Below are 14,189 nucleotides of genomic sequence, written 5' to 3' on the forward strand. Positions count from 1 at the left end.
CAACCACTTGACGAAATAAAAGTGAGTAAATTCAACACACCATTTTTTCAGTGTTAATGTGAAAATATACAACTTTAATAGTTTTGGGTTTGCATACATCGATGCTTTAATGCATAAAAAGAATGATCTTATTCTGAAAATAAGGTAAGTTCGTGTATAAAAAGAGAAGTACCTTGTTCTGTTGCACTTTGTTTATGCTAGAATAGTAAGAGAACTAGCTTGTTCTGATGTTAATATTGTTTTTTGTTTTTTCTACATTTTGGAATGCAATGCTGAGTTTGGAAATCCGATGAAAAAAACTATATTGTTTATTTGGTATTACCTTTAATTCGTATAGGATTATTTACATAAAAGCCATTGTCACTGTATCAAAATATTGCGCTCAAAATCACCTCTATTGTATCGAATTATAGATATATATTTTTAAAAATGATATATAGCTTTATGCCGAATTGTTAAGCCTTGTACGATACGATCCAAATCATATCGGTCAAAAACGATATCATTATATCTCCAGTATATACTGTACGAAGTAATAACCTCACATACTTGCATTCTTTTCTACAGTCAGTCATTTCCCTCTATTCACATCCACAACAGAGTTATAAGTCAAAAGTTGACACAAACCATATCAGACAGGAAGTTTGTAAAGTTCTACATGCTAATAGAAAATATAATCGTCTTGAAGGTCATCGTTTGGAAGTTTTTGTCAGAGACTTCTGTTGGTGACTTCCTCAAGGCTCGGTTCCAATTTCCACAGTTCATTCATTCATACACCAGCGCTGATAGATTGGAGGTAATGTTGGATGAAGCTATTCCTATAAATTCACGGTTAATTTGGTGTTGTTGTTGTTGTTTTAGTTTTATTACAGTTTCACAGCTAATGAGCACTTGCTTGACACTTGCATAAGCCCAGCCAGAAAACATGGCAACAGCTAAGGGACACAAAATTGGTATTTTATAGGAAATTTACAGTGTCCACTTGACTCCATTCAAGAGTATTCATAAAGTCTGAGATCTGGCCTGATTTGCTCACATTCTCTGTTCGAGTTCATTCAAAAAGGGTTTGATGGGGTTAAATTCAGGTTCTTTCACAACAAACTCATCCAACAACGCATCTATGGACCTTGGACAGAAAAGGACCTCCCCCACAGTGATCTCTCGAAGCTGAAGCAAATGTCCAAAAGCTCTTGTTAGGATGAAAGATTCAAAAGGTGGCAAAACTAAGGATGTGTATGTAACACATTTAGGGAGAAGATAATATCTATGGTATCTAGCTGCCAGTCCCTACATTTCATTGCTGCATTTGACCTCCCTCATCCCTCTTTGTGTCAATAGTAACATGATCTAAGGTAAGAGTGGAGGGGTATGTGGAGGTGGTTAGGGAGACAGAGGATGAAAATGGGGTTATTTTTACCTTCCTCCTTGCTAGTGAAACCTGAGCCTGGCCCTGAGCAGGCGAGCAGGAGTGACGCGAAGGAGCAGCAGTAGCGGCTGGAGGGAGTAAAGAGAGCATGAGCGCATCTCTGGCCTCCACCGCCAAGCATCCGCTAATCCACCCAAGGTACTCAAGGCTCTTATGCTTGTGCGTGCAACTAGTCTGTGCTTGTCAAAAGTTTTCTCACTCTGTAAACAGCAGGAGGGTGATGACTTTGGTGCAGAAAGAACAACAGACATCATTTAGACAGCGGCATCCAATCTCACCGACTACCTCCATCTGCTCTCCTCTCAGTCCATTTCTCCACATTCATTACTCATTAATGGTTATTCTCTGTCGCTGCCACATTTGGAGGAGACGCCACACATACACACAGGCAGGTGTAGCGTTGGGCTTTGGGTGTGGACGCAACTCAGGGGTGAGCCTCAAGGAGGGAGCAAAAGCTCAATGCAGTTTGCCTTAAGCACGGAGGAAGTACAGCATGAATACCAAATATTTAAAGGACATGTTGCTAGTTAGCTGAATGCAAATGCTTGGACACACTACAATATATTTTGAGTTACAGTAACGAATGTTTCCTATGCACAAAGGTTGCTAACCATTTAGAACGTGATCATTTCTGTTCAGTGTCAGTGAGAAACCCTAATCACTAAAACAATAAATGCGACCCTCTATTAGCCTTGTTAACGGAGTTGTGCTCGCTTATGGCTTCATTAGCCACATGTTAGCATCTATTAGGAGTGCATTAGCCACAGTTAGCCATCTGTTTAGCTTGTTTGTTAGCAGTGTTTTAGCCTCCTCTAGTACTTTTTGTTGGCTTCTTGGCTCTTGGATTGTTTTTTTTGTTTTTTTTGTCAACACATGACATATTCCAGCACCTAAGCCCTTATTTTCATACCTAGCGCAAGTTTGTGCGCATGGATGAGTGCAAGTTTAGCGCAAAGTGCAAACTAATTCATGGGTAGAGTTTTTTTTACTTTTGATATTTTCGTTGACGGCCAGAGTTAAAAAGGGAGGTATGTGTCGTTGTGGGAGTAAACAAACCTGACTTGTTTCCAAGCCAATTAAAAGCAGTTCCACTCATTCCCTTTAAAATTCAGTGCAGGAGAGACATGCTGAAGTCCTTGCAAAAGATCAAAGCGCGCAAAATACGCTTATAAGGAACAGCAAGCACATCTCCACTTGCGGATGATGTAAAGTTGGTCAGGACTATCACAGATCATCGCTGTGAAGTGGGCACTTGGAGACCACCTCCCACACCGACTGATTATTTTCAAATCACGGTTTAATTTATTTTTTTTTAGAGCTTGGAATTTGTCTAGGCAAATCTTAACATATGATTAGCTTTGGCAGTTGGAGCCATTTCTTCAGTTTTGCAATTTTCACTTGTGAGGTAAAATTACATTTAAAAAGAAATAATATAGAAGCTTTAGAAGGAAGCCAAGTCTCTGAATACACACACATAAATGCACACAGGTAAACCATTGACTTAAAACCAACATGCACCACTCTCTCGCTCTCTCTCTCTATCTCTCAATCCCCCACCCTCTGTCTTTTCCTCTCTCTCTTGCTCACACATTCACACACATAAATACATGCATCTTTCATAGCTGAGGTGGAGCCTAAAAGTAAGTGTGTAAGTGCTAGGTGGTAGTACTGAGCAGTCAAAAAGAAAGGGTCACCAAACACGGCTTCTGCTAAGGCTAATCAGTCCTTTATTTTACCATCATGTGATTGGCATGTCAACTAATCAAAAGTTACATTAAAAAAAAAAGCTAGTGTCTATGTGCGAACGCATGTGCTGTGTGCGTGTTACTGATGTACAGTATTTCTAGGGATGGACTTGGATGCACGGTAAGGCACCCTTGGTTTTGCCTGCTCTATAATGCATCAGTCAGGAAGTCTTCTTCAGGAGCCTGGAGGGAAAAGCCTGTTGGCGCCCAGTTTCACGCCACATAAGAGAAATATGAATAATAGACGATGGTGACCGGATTGCTGCACTATCGCCAAAGGTATTCCTGTCAATCCATGATTTATTATGCACGCGTACGATGTTATGAGCAACTATAAAAAGCCTACTATGAAGATTTGCGATCTAGAAACTGTTGAAATAATAAAATGTATTAATTCTGACCTGATTATTTACCAGTATTATTTATGATATTCATCAAACCAGCTGATAGAATACGTATGTGGACATGCGCCACAAAAGTCGTTAAGCTCTAGCTACTAAACAATCTTTACTTAATTTGTTTTGTAAAATTAATCAAAACAATCAATAACTGTTGCGCAAGGACATTTCTCCCAAATCAAATCTTGAATGTGTTCAGTTTTGGGTGGGGGGGTGCTCTAAAACAGGGATTCCTAAACTGGAGGTGCACAAGTGCTCGTGAGGAGGTGCACCACATTAAAAGTATAATACAGGTCTGGTATAATAATCACACATTTACATATATTTAAACATAAGCATTTCTTCTACGTTACTTGAGTTCCGCGATTAAAGGTGATGCCTTCATTGGCTATGAACTGGCCTTTTTTAAGGCTCTCTTGGCGTATGGGATGCGTCATCTGTGTTGGGAGCATAATTGAGCATGCTGACTTCTGACAGCTAAAACAATCTTTACTCTTTGCTGATGCTTCCCCTCGTGTCTTTATTCTCCTGCTAATATTAAAATGATCTTCATACATGCATGTAACAAAAGCAGTAGGTCAATGCCAGTTATGTCAAAAAATAAAAAACGTGAGAAAAATATCTCCATTCCTCCTGTGTCCTTGTGGACTCAGTTTTTCTTAAAGAAATGGCACAATCGAAAATTTTCGAAGATTTTCAACTATAACCACAATGACTTGTCAGGTCTTATAGTTCAAGTGAGTCACCTCAAGTCTCTTGAAACCAAATTAAAAGTCTAGTCTAAAGTCAAAAATTGACGACTCCAGTCTGAGTGGACTCAAGTTATGTGACTTGAGTCCCCCACCTCTGATGAATGCAATACTGGGTCTTACCTTTGGGGGATACGCTGCGTGACTTCTTACTGTCTGAGGGAGAGTTGCTGCTGCTGTTGGGAGAGAAGCTTCTCCTCTTGCCTAGAAGGTCATCTGTAAACATACAGACACAAAAAGAGCAGTGGGTAAATGAATGAAGACCATGGATAAAAAACACTGTTTGTCTGCCTGAATAGATGATTGCTGGGAAATTATTTTGTGTGTGCGTTAAAAGATTTAAACAGCACCCCCCCCCCCAAAAAAAAGTTATAGGTGGAAAGAAAGAGAAGCAAGCCACAGGCATCTGGAGATGTGCCTTTTCTGTTGGGGATGAGAGGGGCTCATGACAGATCTGCCTTAGTGTGTGCGTGTAGGTGTGTGACTGCGTGCGTGTGTCCATGCGTGCGTGCATGTAAGACAACAGCACTAGGGTTCTGTCTCTTTATCTCACTAACGTCTTTTCCAACAGTCTGTCCTGAGGTCTTATCACACGTCCTCCACTCTCTCTGCTTGTCTTTCTCCTCTTTTTCCAGATGTGGTCCCAAAAGCTATGACTGCATACCCTCGAAGCTAGCGGTGTCCAAACTACAGCCTGATGGTCATTTGCGACCCACCGTCCGTTTTTAGCGGCTCATGAAATATCTTAAAATTTCCAATTGACATACTGCGTGTCGTCTTGCTGCATTGTAATACAGTACTTGTACTACACTTTAAGGCACGAGAGAAAAAGAAGAAATTCATTCTCATCTCTCAGTTCTTTGATTTCCACCACACGACATATGCTGTATGGTCTAAAACATGCCTTGGAGTCGTGATGAATTGCTCCATGTTTATACTCCATGTCAAGGTCAGCTTGCTCTTGTTGTGGTTCTGAATGTGGAGATGTGATTCTGCTGCTCATCTAATGTCTAATGTAGTAGGCTGTTTTAGTGAATAAATGTGTCTATATTCTGCATAGAAAATAAACAATACCTTTACCTGTCCTTACCTTCACTGATGGATTGGTTTTAGCGTGTTGAATATTTTAAAGACGAATACCGTCCAAGTTACCAATGCATCCTTCGATTTTTCTTTGAAAGAGAAAGTTTGGACACGCCTGCTGAAAGCAACTTCAATTCCATTCAGCCCACTTTATGACTGTATATTTGCTTTTGACCAACACAAATACCACTCTCTCATTAAAAACACCTCTCATTTGTTTTCTGCTCCATACCTGAGGTTCTCCCATGAACAAACACACTTCCTCGCCTTTCCTCATCGTGTGTACAATCACAGCACCCCCTACTGCTGCCTCCTCCTCCTCCTCGCCGTCTCCTCCCCTCTCATCCCTCTCTTCCTTCCAGCCCCGCCGTCTCACCTCCACCCCCTCAAACACATCTCAAATCAATATCGGCCTAATCACGGAGGGAGGAGATGCAGACCGTGTCGCAGGAACGGAAAAGATGTTTGTCATCTCTCTTGCTGTCTGTTTTTTTTTTTTTTTTTTTTCTGGCACACCTCGCCTTTCTCTCAGACTCTGTCAGACAAACCACAGCAGCAACTGCTTCCTCTGTTTCACCCTTTTCCTGCCTTCTTTTCACTGAGGGTATTTTTAGGGATGGGGAGGAGCATTTTGTTTTTTTTCCTACAAAGGGAATGGCGGTTCTGTCTCCTCTTTAACAGAAATTCTTAGCATTTGTGCATGAAAAACAATGAACAACTAAAACAATAGCGATAATTTGTAAGAGTTTGTAGACTAGTTCAGGCCTTGTCCGATCAAACACTTACATTTTTGTTTGAGTTTTGGCTTGATATCAAAGTGTGTTTTTGGAAAACTTCCTACACAGTGAAAATTTTGTGCATGCATGGAGACGGAAAAGATTGTACATTCTGGTGGGGCTCCACCACTTCTCCCTTGTTTTGATAACTTTATTTTCAATATTTCACTGTCAGGCCACAAGCATTATTGTTATTCACAGAAATAACCTCCTTCAGGCTGCAGACTGGTCAAAAAGTTAGTTAGGGGTTATAGTCCCAATGGTGGTAAAGTTTAGCTTGGCAAGATCGAGACTTAATTAGAGTCCCAAATCGCATAGAGGCAAACTGGAATTGCTGATTATATTAAAACGCCAGCGGGAAGCTCTTTATATGTCCAATAAGTGGACATGTCAAGAGAAAAGTCGCCGTCTGTTCATCATAAGGTTAAAATGCATTGTAAGAGGTAGACTATTACCCTGCAAAACTCCATAGTTACAGTCATTTCGGTACTTTCAGAAAAGCGAGTGTGTCCATCAGTTCATCTTCCAAAACTTCAATTTTCACCTCAAATATATGCTGTGTAGAGGATTTAAAATACAGTATGCTTTTGGATACCGGGTGGACATGCAGTTGGTGCACAAGCATGCGATACTGGCATGGTATGCAAAATACGGTGCCTTCAGGCGTTTTTCAGCTCATTTTAACAACAACTTTCGGTGGAACTATAAAAAAAAAAAAACAGGAACAAAACAACAACTTTCATTATTAATGCTCAGTTTGATGCTGTTGAGGAGATTCAAAAGCATTATCACCCTAGAAACCATTGCAGGGAGGAAGATGATAATAACAAAGGCAAGATCGACATACACACACCGAAGGTCCTTCTCAATGATATGTCTTTTTTTTTTCATCCTTCAATCTTCAATCCTAGTGTTCTTTTTTTCCCCCACTTGTCCCTTGGAAAAACCTACACCTCCTAATCCAGAAGTAGCGACAATCCCCATTAGCTCGAGCCTCCACTCTACCTTCCAAAAATGCAAAGAGCATGCTTCCACCCATGCCCGGAGACGCTCACTGATGATCAAACACACATCCTTGAGTCCTCTCTCGAGCTGACCTCACTAAAGACACGCCGTCTCCAGAGCGGGTGCCCGAGGGCCAGAGATTTGAGGGCGGCAAGCTTTTAAAGCCAATTAAATGGGGCTTCTTAGAGGACTGATGCTCCCTTTTAATGCCCAGCCCTGAGCTGTGCTAGCGTCTGTGCAAGCCGTTTACTAACTAAGGGTGCTTACAGTCAAGTTTGCTACCTGGGGCGCTTCCCGATCACGTGCTTGTAATGTTATGCTGTGCACTGCAGTGGGGGGGAGTGTGATTATTATTTGATCATCAGTGCTGTGATTTGAATTTTTTAAAGTGGTGATCTGCGATGAGGCAAACAACACCACAAAATACATCATTATGAGCACATATCAATAGATACTTCAGTAAACTGTATTGATACTGCTATGAATGTGGGCAATGTTCTCGCTACCCAACTCCATGTCTGTCTATACTTTGTTTCTCTCTATCTTAATCCAACTGGTTGCGGGAGATGCCCCCTGCTCACACAAAGTTTCTACTTTTGCCTTCACCACTGTCACCAAAGTGATTGCTCAAGTGTTGGATTTGTCCCAAAAAGAAAAGACGTTGGGCTCTGTTGCGACATGACTGTTTTCATTCTTCGGCGCCCCGTCACCTCACTTTCTCATTGGCTGTACGTCACTGTCAACCGGCTGCGTGCTGGTTTGTCCTCGGTGCACAGCACAAACGGCGCGAAGTCAGGCCCAAAAAGTCCAATATGTTGAATATCCACGATTCGAGGTCGGACGTCCTTCCGAGCGGCCGAGATCAAGCTGAGCTCACCGCACACGGCAGGATTATTTGATAAGATTATTTTTGGAGAGTCGGCCCCGACCTACGATTGTCCGGAGGGGAGATTAGGGGCAAAATTCGGGCCGATTATCCTGCCGTGTGAACCAGGCTTTAACACTCCTGTTGTTGTACTAATCAGAATGGCGCAGCAACTGAACCGTGGAGCTAGAAATTCACAGAACACTTACTGGTCGGCAAATAATGGTCACTTTTTCGTGACAACAAAATCGAAAGGGCACCTTTTCTAAACAACATGTGTTTGTGTTCCTTCTTGCCAACATGCCAAGAAGGAACACGCATTTACAATGGATCTCCTCCATTGTCGTCCTTTATTTACTGTCCTGAAATTATTGACAGGTTAGGCGGTGTCACTCTGCTGGGATGGGCCACTATTTATGCTGACGCAGCCGTTCTGCCAAGACGCCTTGAGCTGGGAATGCGAGCCACCAGATCGGGGTTTACCCATGCAAACTTGCACTACAGCACGTTGAATTTAAATGTAAAGAAAAATGTCCAAGACTTGCTTCGTAAGGCCATTAAATAACTTGTGATTTGACTCCATACAAAGACAGAACAGAATCCTCAGGCATGTAACAGCCATCAGAAACATGTCCAAATGTCAATAGATGTCAACCTTGCGAGTTAACCTCCTTTATAAGTGCAATTCATCCTACTGAGAGGAAAAAAAGATGAGAGGGAAAGAGCAGATAAAGACAGGGAGGAACCAGCAGGATCCAACCAATTCTTTCATATGACACCATCAGGGCGAACCATCAAGCAAGGCAGCATTCCTTGCTCTCTCCTTCTCTCTTTCCAGTCCGATTTCCTCTCCTCCCTCCTCTCTCCATCGCAGGCAGCGTGGTGACAGCTCAGACAGCCAGACTCCTTAATTCCTCTCTTACTCCGTTAATCTGTCATCTTTATCAGGCCAGCAAGGGGGAGGTGGGTGGCGGGGGCCGCGTGAGGAAAGGCGGGGGTGACAGGCGGGGACGTGGGGTGGGCCGCCAGCCGCAGCCCCCCAATCAATCTCCACATTACAGCTGACAGAATGGTGCTAATAACTTATTGATCCCCCCTTCCGTGCGCTGAGGCCTCCGCCGGCCCTGAAAGCCCCGCCATTGATTGGCTTACGGGCCGATGCAGCTGGGCGAGGGAAGGGGCGTGGGGGTCGTGGTGGGGGATGGAGACGGGGGCGACATGGGGGCGCTTGGGCTCGTGCCTAGGGAGGATGCGCCACTGCCAACATGCACAAAGTACACACAGTAATACAGTTGGGCGCGCTGCTCGTCTGTTTGTCCTCTCCTGCTATTTGGCGGGGGGACGGAGGAAATTAAGAGAAGTGGAGCTCAAGAAGAATTATGGGGCGCATGAGGACAAAATGTGTCACTAACTGCTAAGTCATCTGGTGCACAGGTGGCTGCATGTGTTTAAGAAGTTTTCAGAAGCCGTAACTTAGCACATTTAGATCAGCGAAACACTGTGACAAACGCTGAAGAAGCCGTTAACAAGTCATTATTTGATCTCCGTTGGTAGCTACATTCAATTAGTCTCGGATTTTAAGTGGTGCCACATAATTTGCATAACGGGGTGCTTTCAAAATGCAAATTACAAGGATAGGATGCATATTTTCAAAAGTGATTCATCAGGCCTGAAAGCAACTTCATTTCTGAGCTAAGAAAAAAACTTAAACAATAAACATGTATCTGTGTTCTTTGTCAAATCTCACACTTCACTCATGTGCATCTTACGGCATCTGTTGCTCGGCAACACTACTGCATGTTAATAATCATGACAAAGCAATGGTTATTAAAGGTTATGGAATTTTTAAAAGCGTCCTCACATGATTGAAGACTAAATGAAAAAGTAAACCTGGGTTGGTTGTAAAATGAATGGCTTTGGCTCATATAAAAAGTACATTTAAATGATCTCACAATACATTACTTTGATTTGCATTCAAATAATATGTGGACCATCATCTCCCCAGGCCGCACTCCGGACAAGTGTTGAGCACGATTGCCTCGCAGCTCTGAGGATCTGTGTTGGAATCTCTGCTCCGGCATTCCTTGATGGAGTTTGCACGTCTCTCCGTGTGCTTGCGTGCGCACGCTTCAGCTATTCCAGCTTCCTCCCACATTCCAAAAGCATCTTAGGTTCAGCAAAGACACTAGGTGTGAACTTCACTGTGAATGGTTGTTTGTCTATAGGTGCAAGGCAACTGACTCGAGACCAGTCCGGAGTTTACCCCGGCTCTTGCCCGCTGTCAGTTGTGATAGGCTTCAGCTCACCTGTGGCCCTATGTGCTGCAGAATATTACCCTCACCATCCAAAAAAATCCATTTCACTTCTGAAATAGACACATTGAGCTTGTTCCAGTTCTTTTGAGCAAATCCCCCAAAAGTGGCAAGGTTTTAACCACAATCCAGGACCAATTGCTTTGTTTCATATAACTCTTTATAATGTAGGCCCTATCACATACGAAGTTGATGCTAACACTTAAAAGGCAACTTGCACTCACTATATATCAGCCTGAGAAAAATAAAATTCCTTTCCTAAACATGCAGTTCCAGATTCTCATGCGGGTGAAAAACAAAAGAGGCACTTAAAACCACCACAGGGAAGATGCTCACATATAAACACACACACACACACACCCAGACACACCAACAAGTTGTAACTGCCTGTGGGAGTTTGTGTGGAGGGAGACGAGGAGGGGAAGTGGGCCAAAAACACCTTATCGGCCTGAGTCTCCGGTCTGACCACAGCGCCACAGTTTACAGTCTCCACAGGCCGCCAGACTCTCAGCAACGGCGCCCATGCTCCTCCTGCCCGCCACCCCCACCCTCCCTTCCTCCATCCCCTCATCCCCGCATCCCCCCATCGCCGCTCACAGACCCTCTGAATAGCCGCCGGCTGGGGAGCGAGAGCGCGAACGAGGGAGGGAAGGAGGGAGGGATAGAAAGGAGAAGAGAAGGCGGGAGGCAGCCTTCCTGTCTGTCCCTCAGATTTAATTAACGGCCTGCTCCGGCACAGAGACGACCTCCTTTCCTCCCTGCGCACACACACGCATACACGCACAACCCCCCCCCCCCCTCCCCACACACACACACACACACAGGCGGCGCTGTCCGCCACCATAGCTGCCGCCAGCTCTCCCCCGATGCCGCCAGCACACTCATTCATCTCTCTTTCCTCTGTCTCACTAACTCCAAATGTTTCTTCCATCACAGCTTCTCTCTGCTGTGAGCTTTCTCTTCTTTTGCCTCATCTACTTCCTGTTTTTGTTTGTGCACACTTTAATTCCACATTTCAGTGTAAAGTTGCAAAGTTGACAGTGGTGGAGAAAACACTGGAAGACAGACAACTCAAATAATCCCCGGCTCTAAAACTTACACTGACACCCACGTGCATATTTGGACGTCAATCTTAACCTGTGTTGAGTTGACGTGGGCATGCATTCCGTGTAGCTATCCGCAATTTGTGCGTAGTATTGTGCCTGTGAATGTGTGTGCGTCTAATTTCACTGGCAGACAGAATTAGAGGTGCTGATCGGATTGGACTTGTTTACAGACACGGAGCGAGGCGCGCAGGCAGCCTGTTAAATCGCGCTTTAATGCTCAAACGGGCGGATTTTCAGGTTCTGGACCCCTTCTGGCGAAGGCAAACTGTGGTCAGCCCCTCTTTCGTCAGTGGCCCCCCAATGCAACTCCATGCCCACCCTTTGTATCTTCCTTCATTCACAAATCAACACTTTGATTTGTTTGTCAAGTAAGTTGGCAATGATTAGGATTGAAAATCCATTCGAAGTTGGATGGTAAGTTGGGCCCTCGTACCCACAATGCCTTGCTCTCTCTCGCAGGTACCGTATGGACAATTAATCCTGCAGACAAAAGAGATGAGAAAACAGAGTGCGGGGGAACGGAGGTGTTGGGTCTGAGCTGATTTGCCGCTTGCTGTGCTAATGGCTAATAGGATGAGAAAAGGCAGGGTCACTCCAGGGGCAAATTCAGGGTGTTACCCACAAAGCGGTATTTTACATGCGGAATAAAAATGTGTGTGTTATATCCAATGGCCCTTAAAGGTATTTGTGTACTACATAATACAGTTTCAAAGCTTTCAAGTCGAGCAATCCACAGCTCTAAAATGTCATACACACCCACATGTGAATCTTTGCCAGTGTTAACACTCAACTATTTGTATACACTCAAACTGCTGCATATGCAATACTTCGTTGATTTTGTAAAAGTGTTGACTGAAAATTAGGATTTTGTTGTATCTAGTATTTTATTAGATTTTGATTAGTTTTCTTCTTTCACCATTTTTTGTTTTAAATTATAAGCAAATTACATTTTAGAAATCCAGGCAGTATATGAGAATAGAGACCTTTTTAAATATTTATTTCATTTGTAGTTTGTATAAATTGTTGACTTCAGCTGGTATTATACATTTTTTTTCAATTATTATTAATGAATATTAAATTATTAAAATTCTTTGACTTCATTCATAGATAATTAATTAAATATATGCAAAAAATAAAAATGTATGTGTATATGCACCTGCATTAATGAAATACATGTATTCAATAAATTATGTTCTAAACTGAATAAATAAATCAAACGATACAATAATAATAAACAACACAATCATATAAATTCATGTAATTTATTACAATATTAATAAACAATTCAATTGTTTTCTTTTTTTTCTTGTTGAACTATTTAGCTATAATCCAGGTTGTGGTCCTAAATTGAAATTATTATTATTATTAATGTTATTATTATTATTATTCATGGATTTATTTATTCATTTGATCATTTTCTAGATTTATTAGGTTACTATTAATTTATACCGGGTAACTTGAGCAAATAAACTATCAGTTGAACCAGGCTATCGTGTGAAATCGCTCGTGCTTTTGCTAAGTGCTGGGCATCCGACAATGAACAGAAAAGACATGCTTTTTGTGTATTTAACTTACACACTAGACACATATATGTCATTGTTAATTGTCAGAGTGGCATAAAACATTCAAACAAACTGTGATAATAGCTGATTAGTGAGGTCGTTTTCCAGCCATATGTCTTTAATGGTGGCACAATATTCTCACACGGGCGACTTGACAAATAGCTGCGATTAAACGCTGTCTGTGTTCTGTCTGTAAGCTCTTAGCTTAGCGCACCATGGTTCCTATACTCACATGATTGTTTGGATTAATAGCAAACAAAGCTATTTATTCGGGCGTAATTTGAAACAGGGGTTTTAACCCCAAAATAAATCCTGGCGTGCTGCACAGAATGTAGGAAGAACATTAAGTAACAGACAGGAGAGCGACCTTCAGGAAGCAGTAATAAGCTTATGGCAAAATCCCCCAATCGCACAAATTAGAGTCAAATAAAAGAATACTTAGATATGTTACAGGGAATGTGCAGTTGGAGTCTGCCAGTGTTAGCCACACAAAGTGACCCACACATTTCACACACACCCACACGCATCATCAGTGGAGGTCCTACCTGTGTGTCCTCTACTGGCATTGTGGTCGGAGACTGACTGGCCCTCGGGCATGCCATGCTGTCTGCTGTGGTGCAGGTTGGAGATGATTGTAGAGAGGTCACTGTCACGACTGACGCAGCACACATGAAAGGAAGAGAAGAGAAACAAACAAAACTGTTAAGCACTTCCAAACAGAAATCCCGAAGGCCAAACGAGTGCGACAAACTTTTTCACACTCAACTTACAACAGAAAGGCTCCATATAGAGCGCGCTATGTCCAGCAGCTACAGGTGGCTGCGTTGTGGACTGGTTCTTAGCTCTGAGGTGTGTCACACTCTGACAGACTACTGCAACCAGCACTTTTGGCTCTCATCCCCACTCATCTTCCATACTAAGATCTATTATCCAACATATTCACAACCTCTAAGTAGTTTAACAGCTTAAAACCTGATTATGCCACTTCTGAGACAGATGCCGCTATACCAGCTGTTTGAAGGGAATATTGAAGATTGCAGAAATAATGAGATGAGTTCAAGTACAACTCAGAAGTGATGGCACAAGAGTCGGGAAACATTGCTTGGTTATTATGATTTCTAATGTATGAAAAATAATTAAACTGAACAGGAGATCATTTTGT

The 14,189-nt window shown here is 42.6% G+C and overlaps 1 protein-coding gene across 2 annotated transcripts in view; it reads right to left on the reverse strand.

Annotated features, from left to right (window-relative positions):
* Positions 1–14,189, reverse strand: part of samd11 (sterile alpha motif domain containing 11) — a 67,557-nt gene that overhangs the window by 21,670 nt on the left and 31,698 nt on the right. For both annotated transcript variants that reach the window (XM_086029038.1, XM_086029047.1), the window contains exons 4-5: positions 13,573–13,682; positions 4,442–4,534 (exon numbers count right to left, since the gene is read on the reverse strand). In XM_086029038.1, the coding sequence (XP_085885164.1) occupies positions 4,442–4,534; positions 13,573–13,682 (203 nt within the window). The remainder of the gene's footprint in view (positions 1–4,441; positions 4,535–13,572; positions 13,683–14,189) is intronic.

The sequence above is a fragment of the Filicampus tigris genome, chromosome 1, assembly GCF_054856515.1.
Source record: "Filicampus tigris isolate MCC_2025a chromosome 1, RoL_Ftig_1.0, whole genome shotgun sequence".
In the NCBI taxonomy this organism is placed as follows: Eukaryota; Metazoa; Chordata; class Actinopteri; order Syngnathiformes; family Syngnathidae; genus Filicampus; species Filicampus tigris.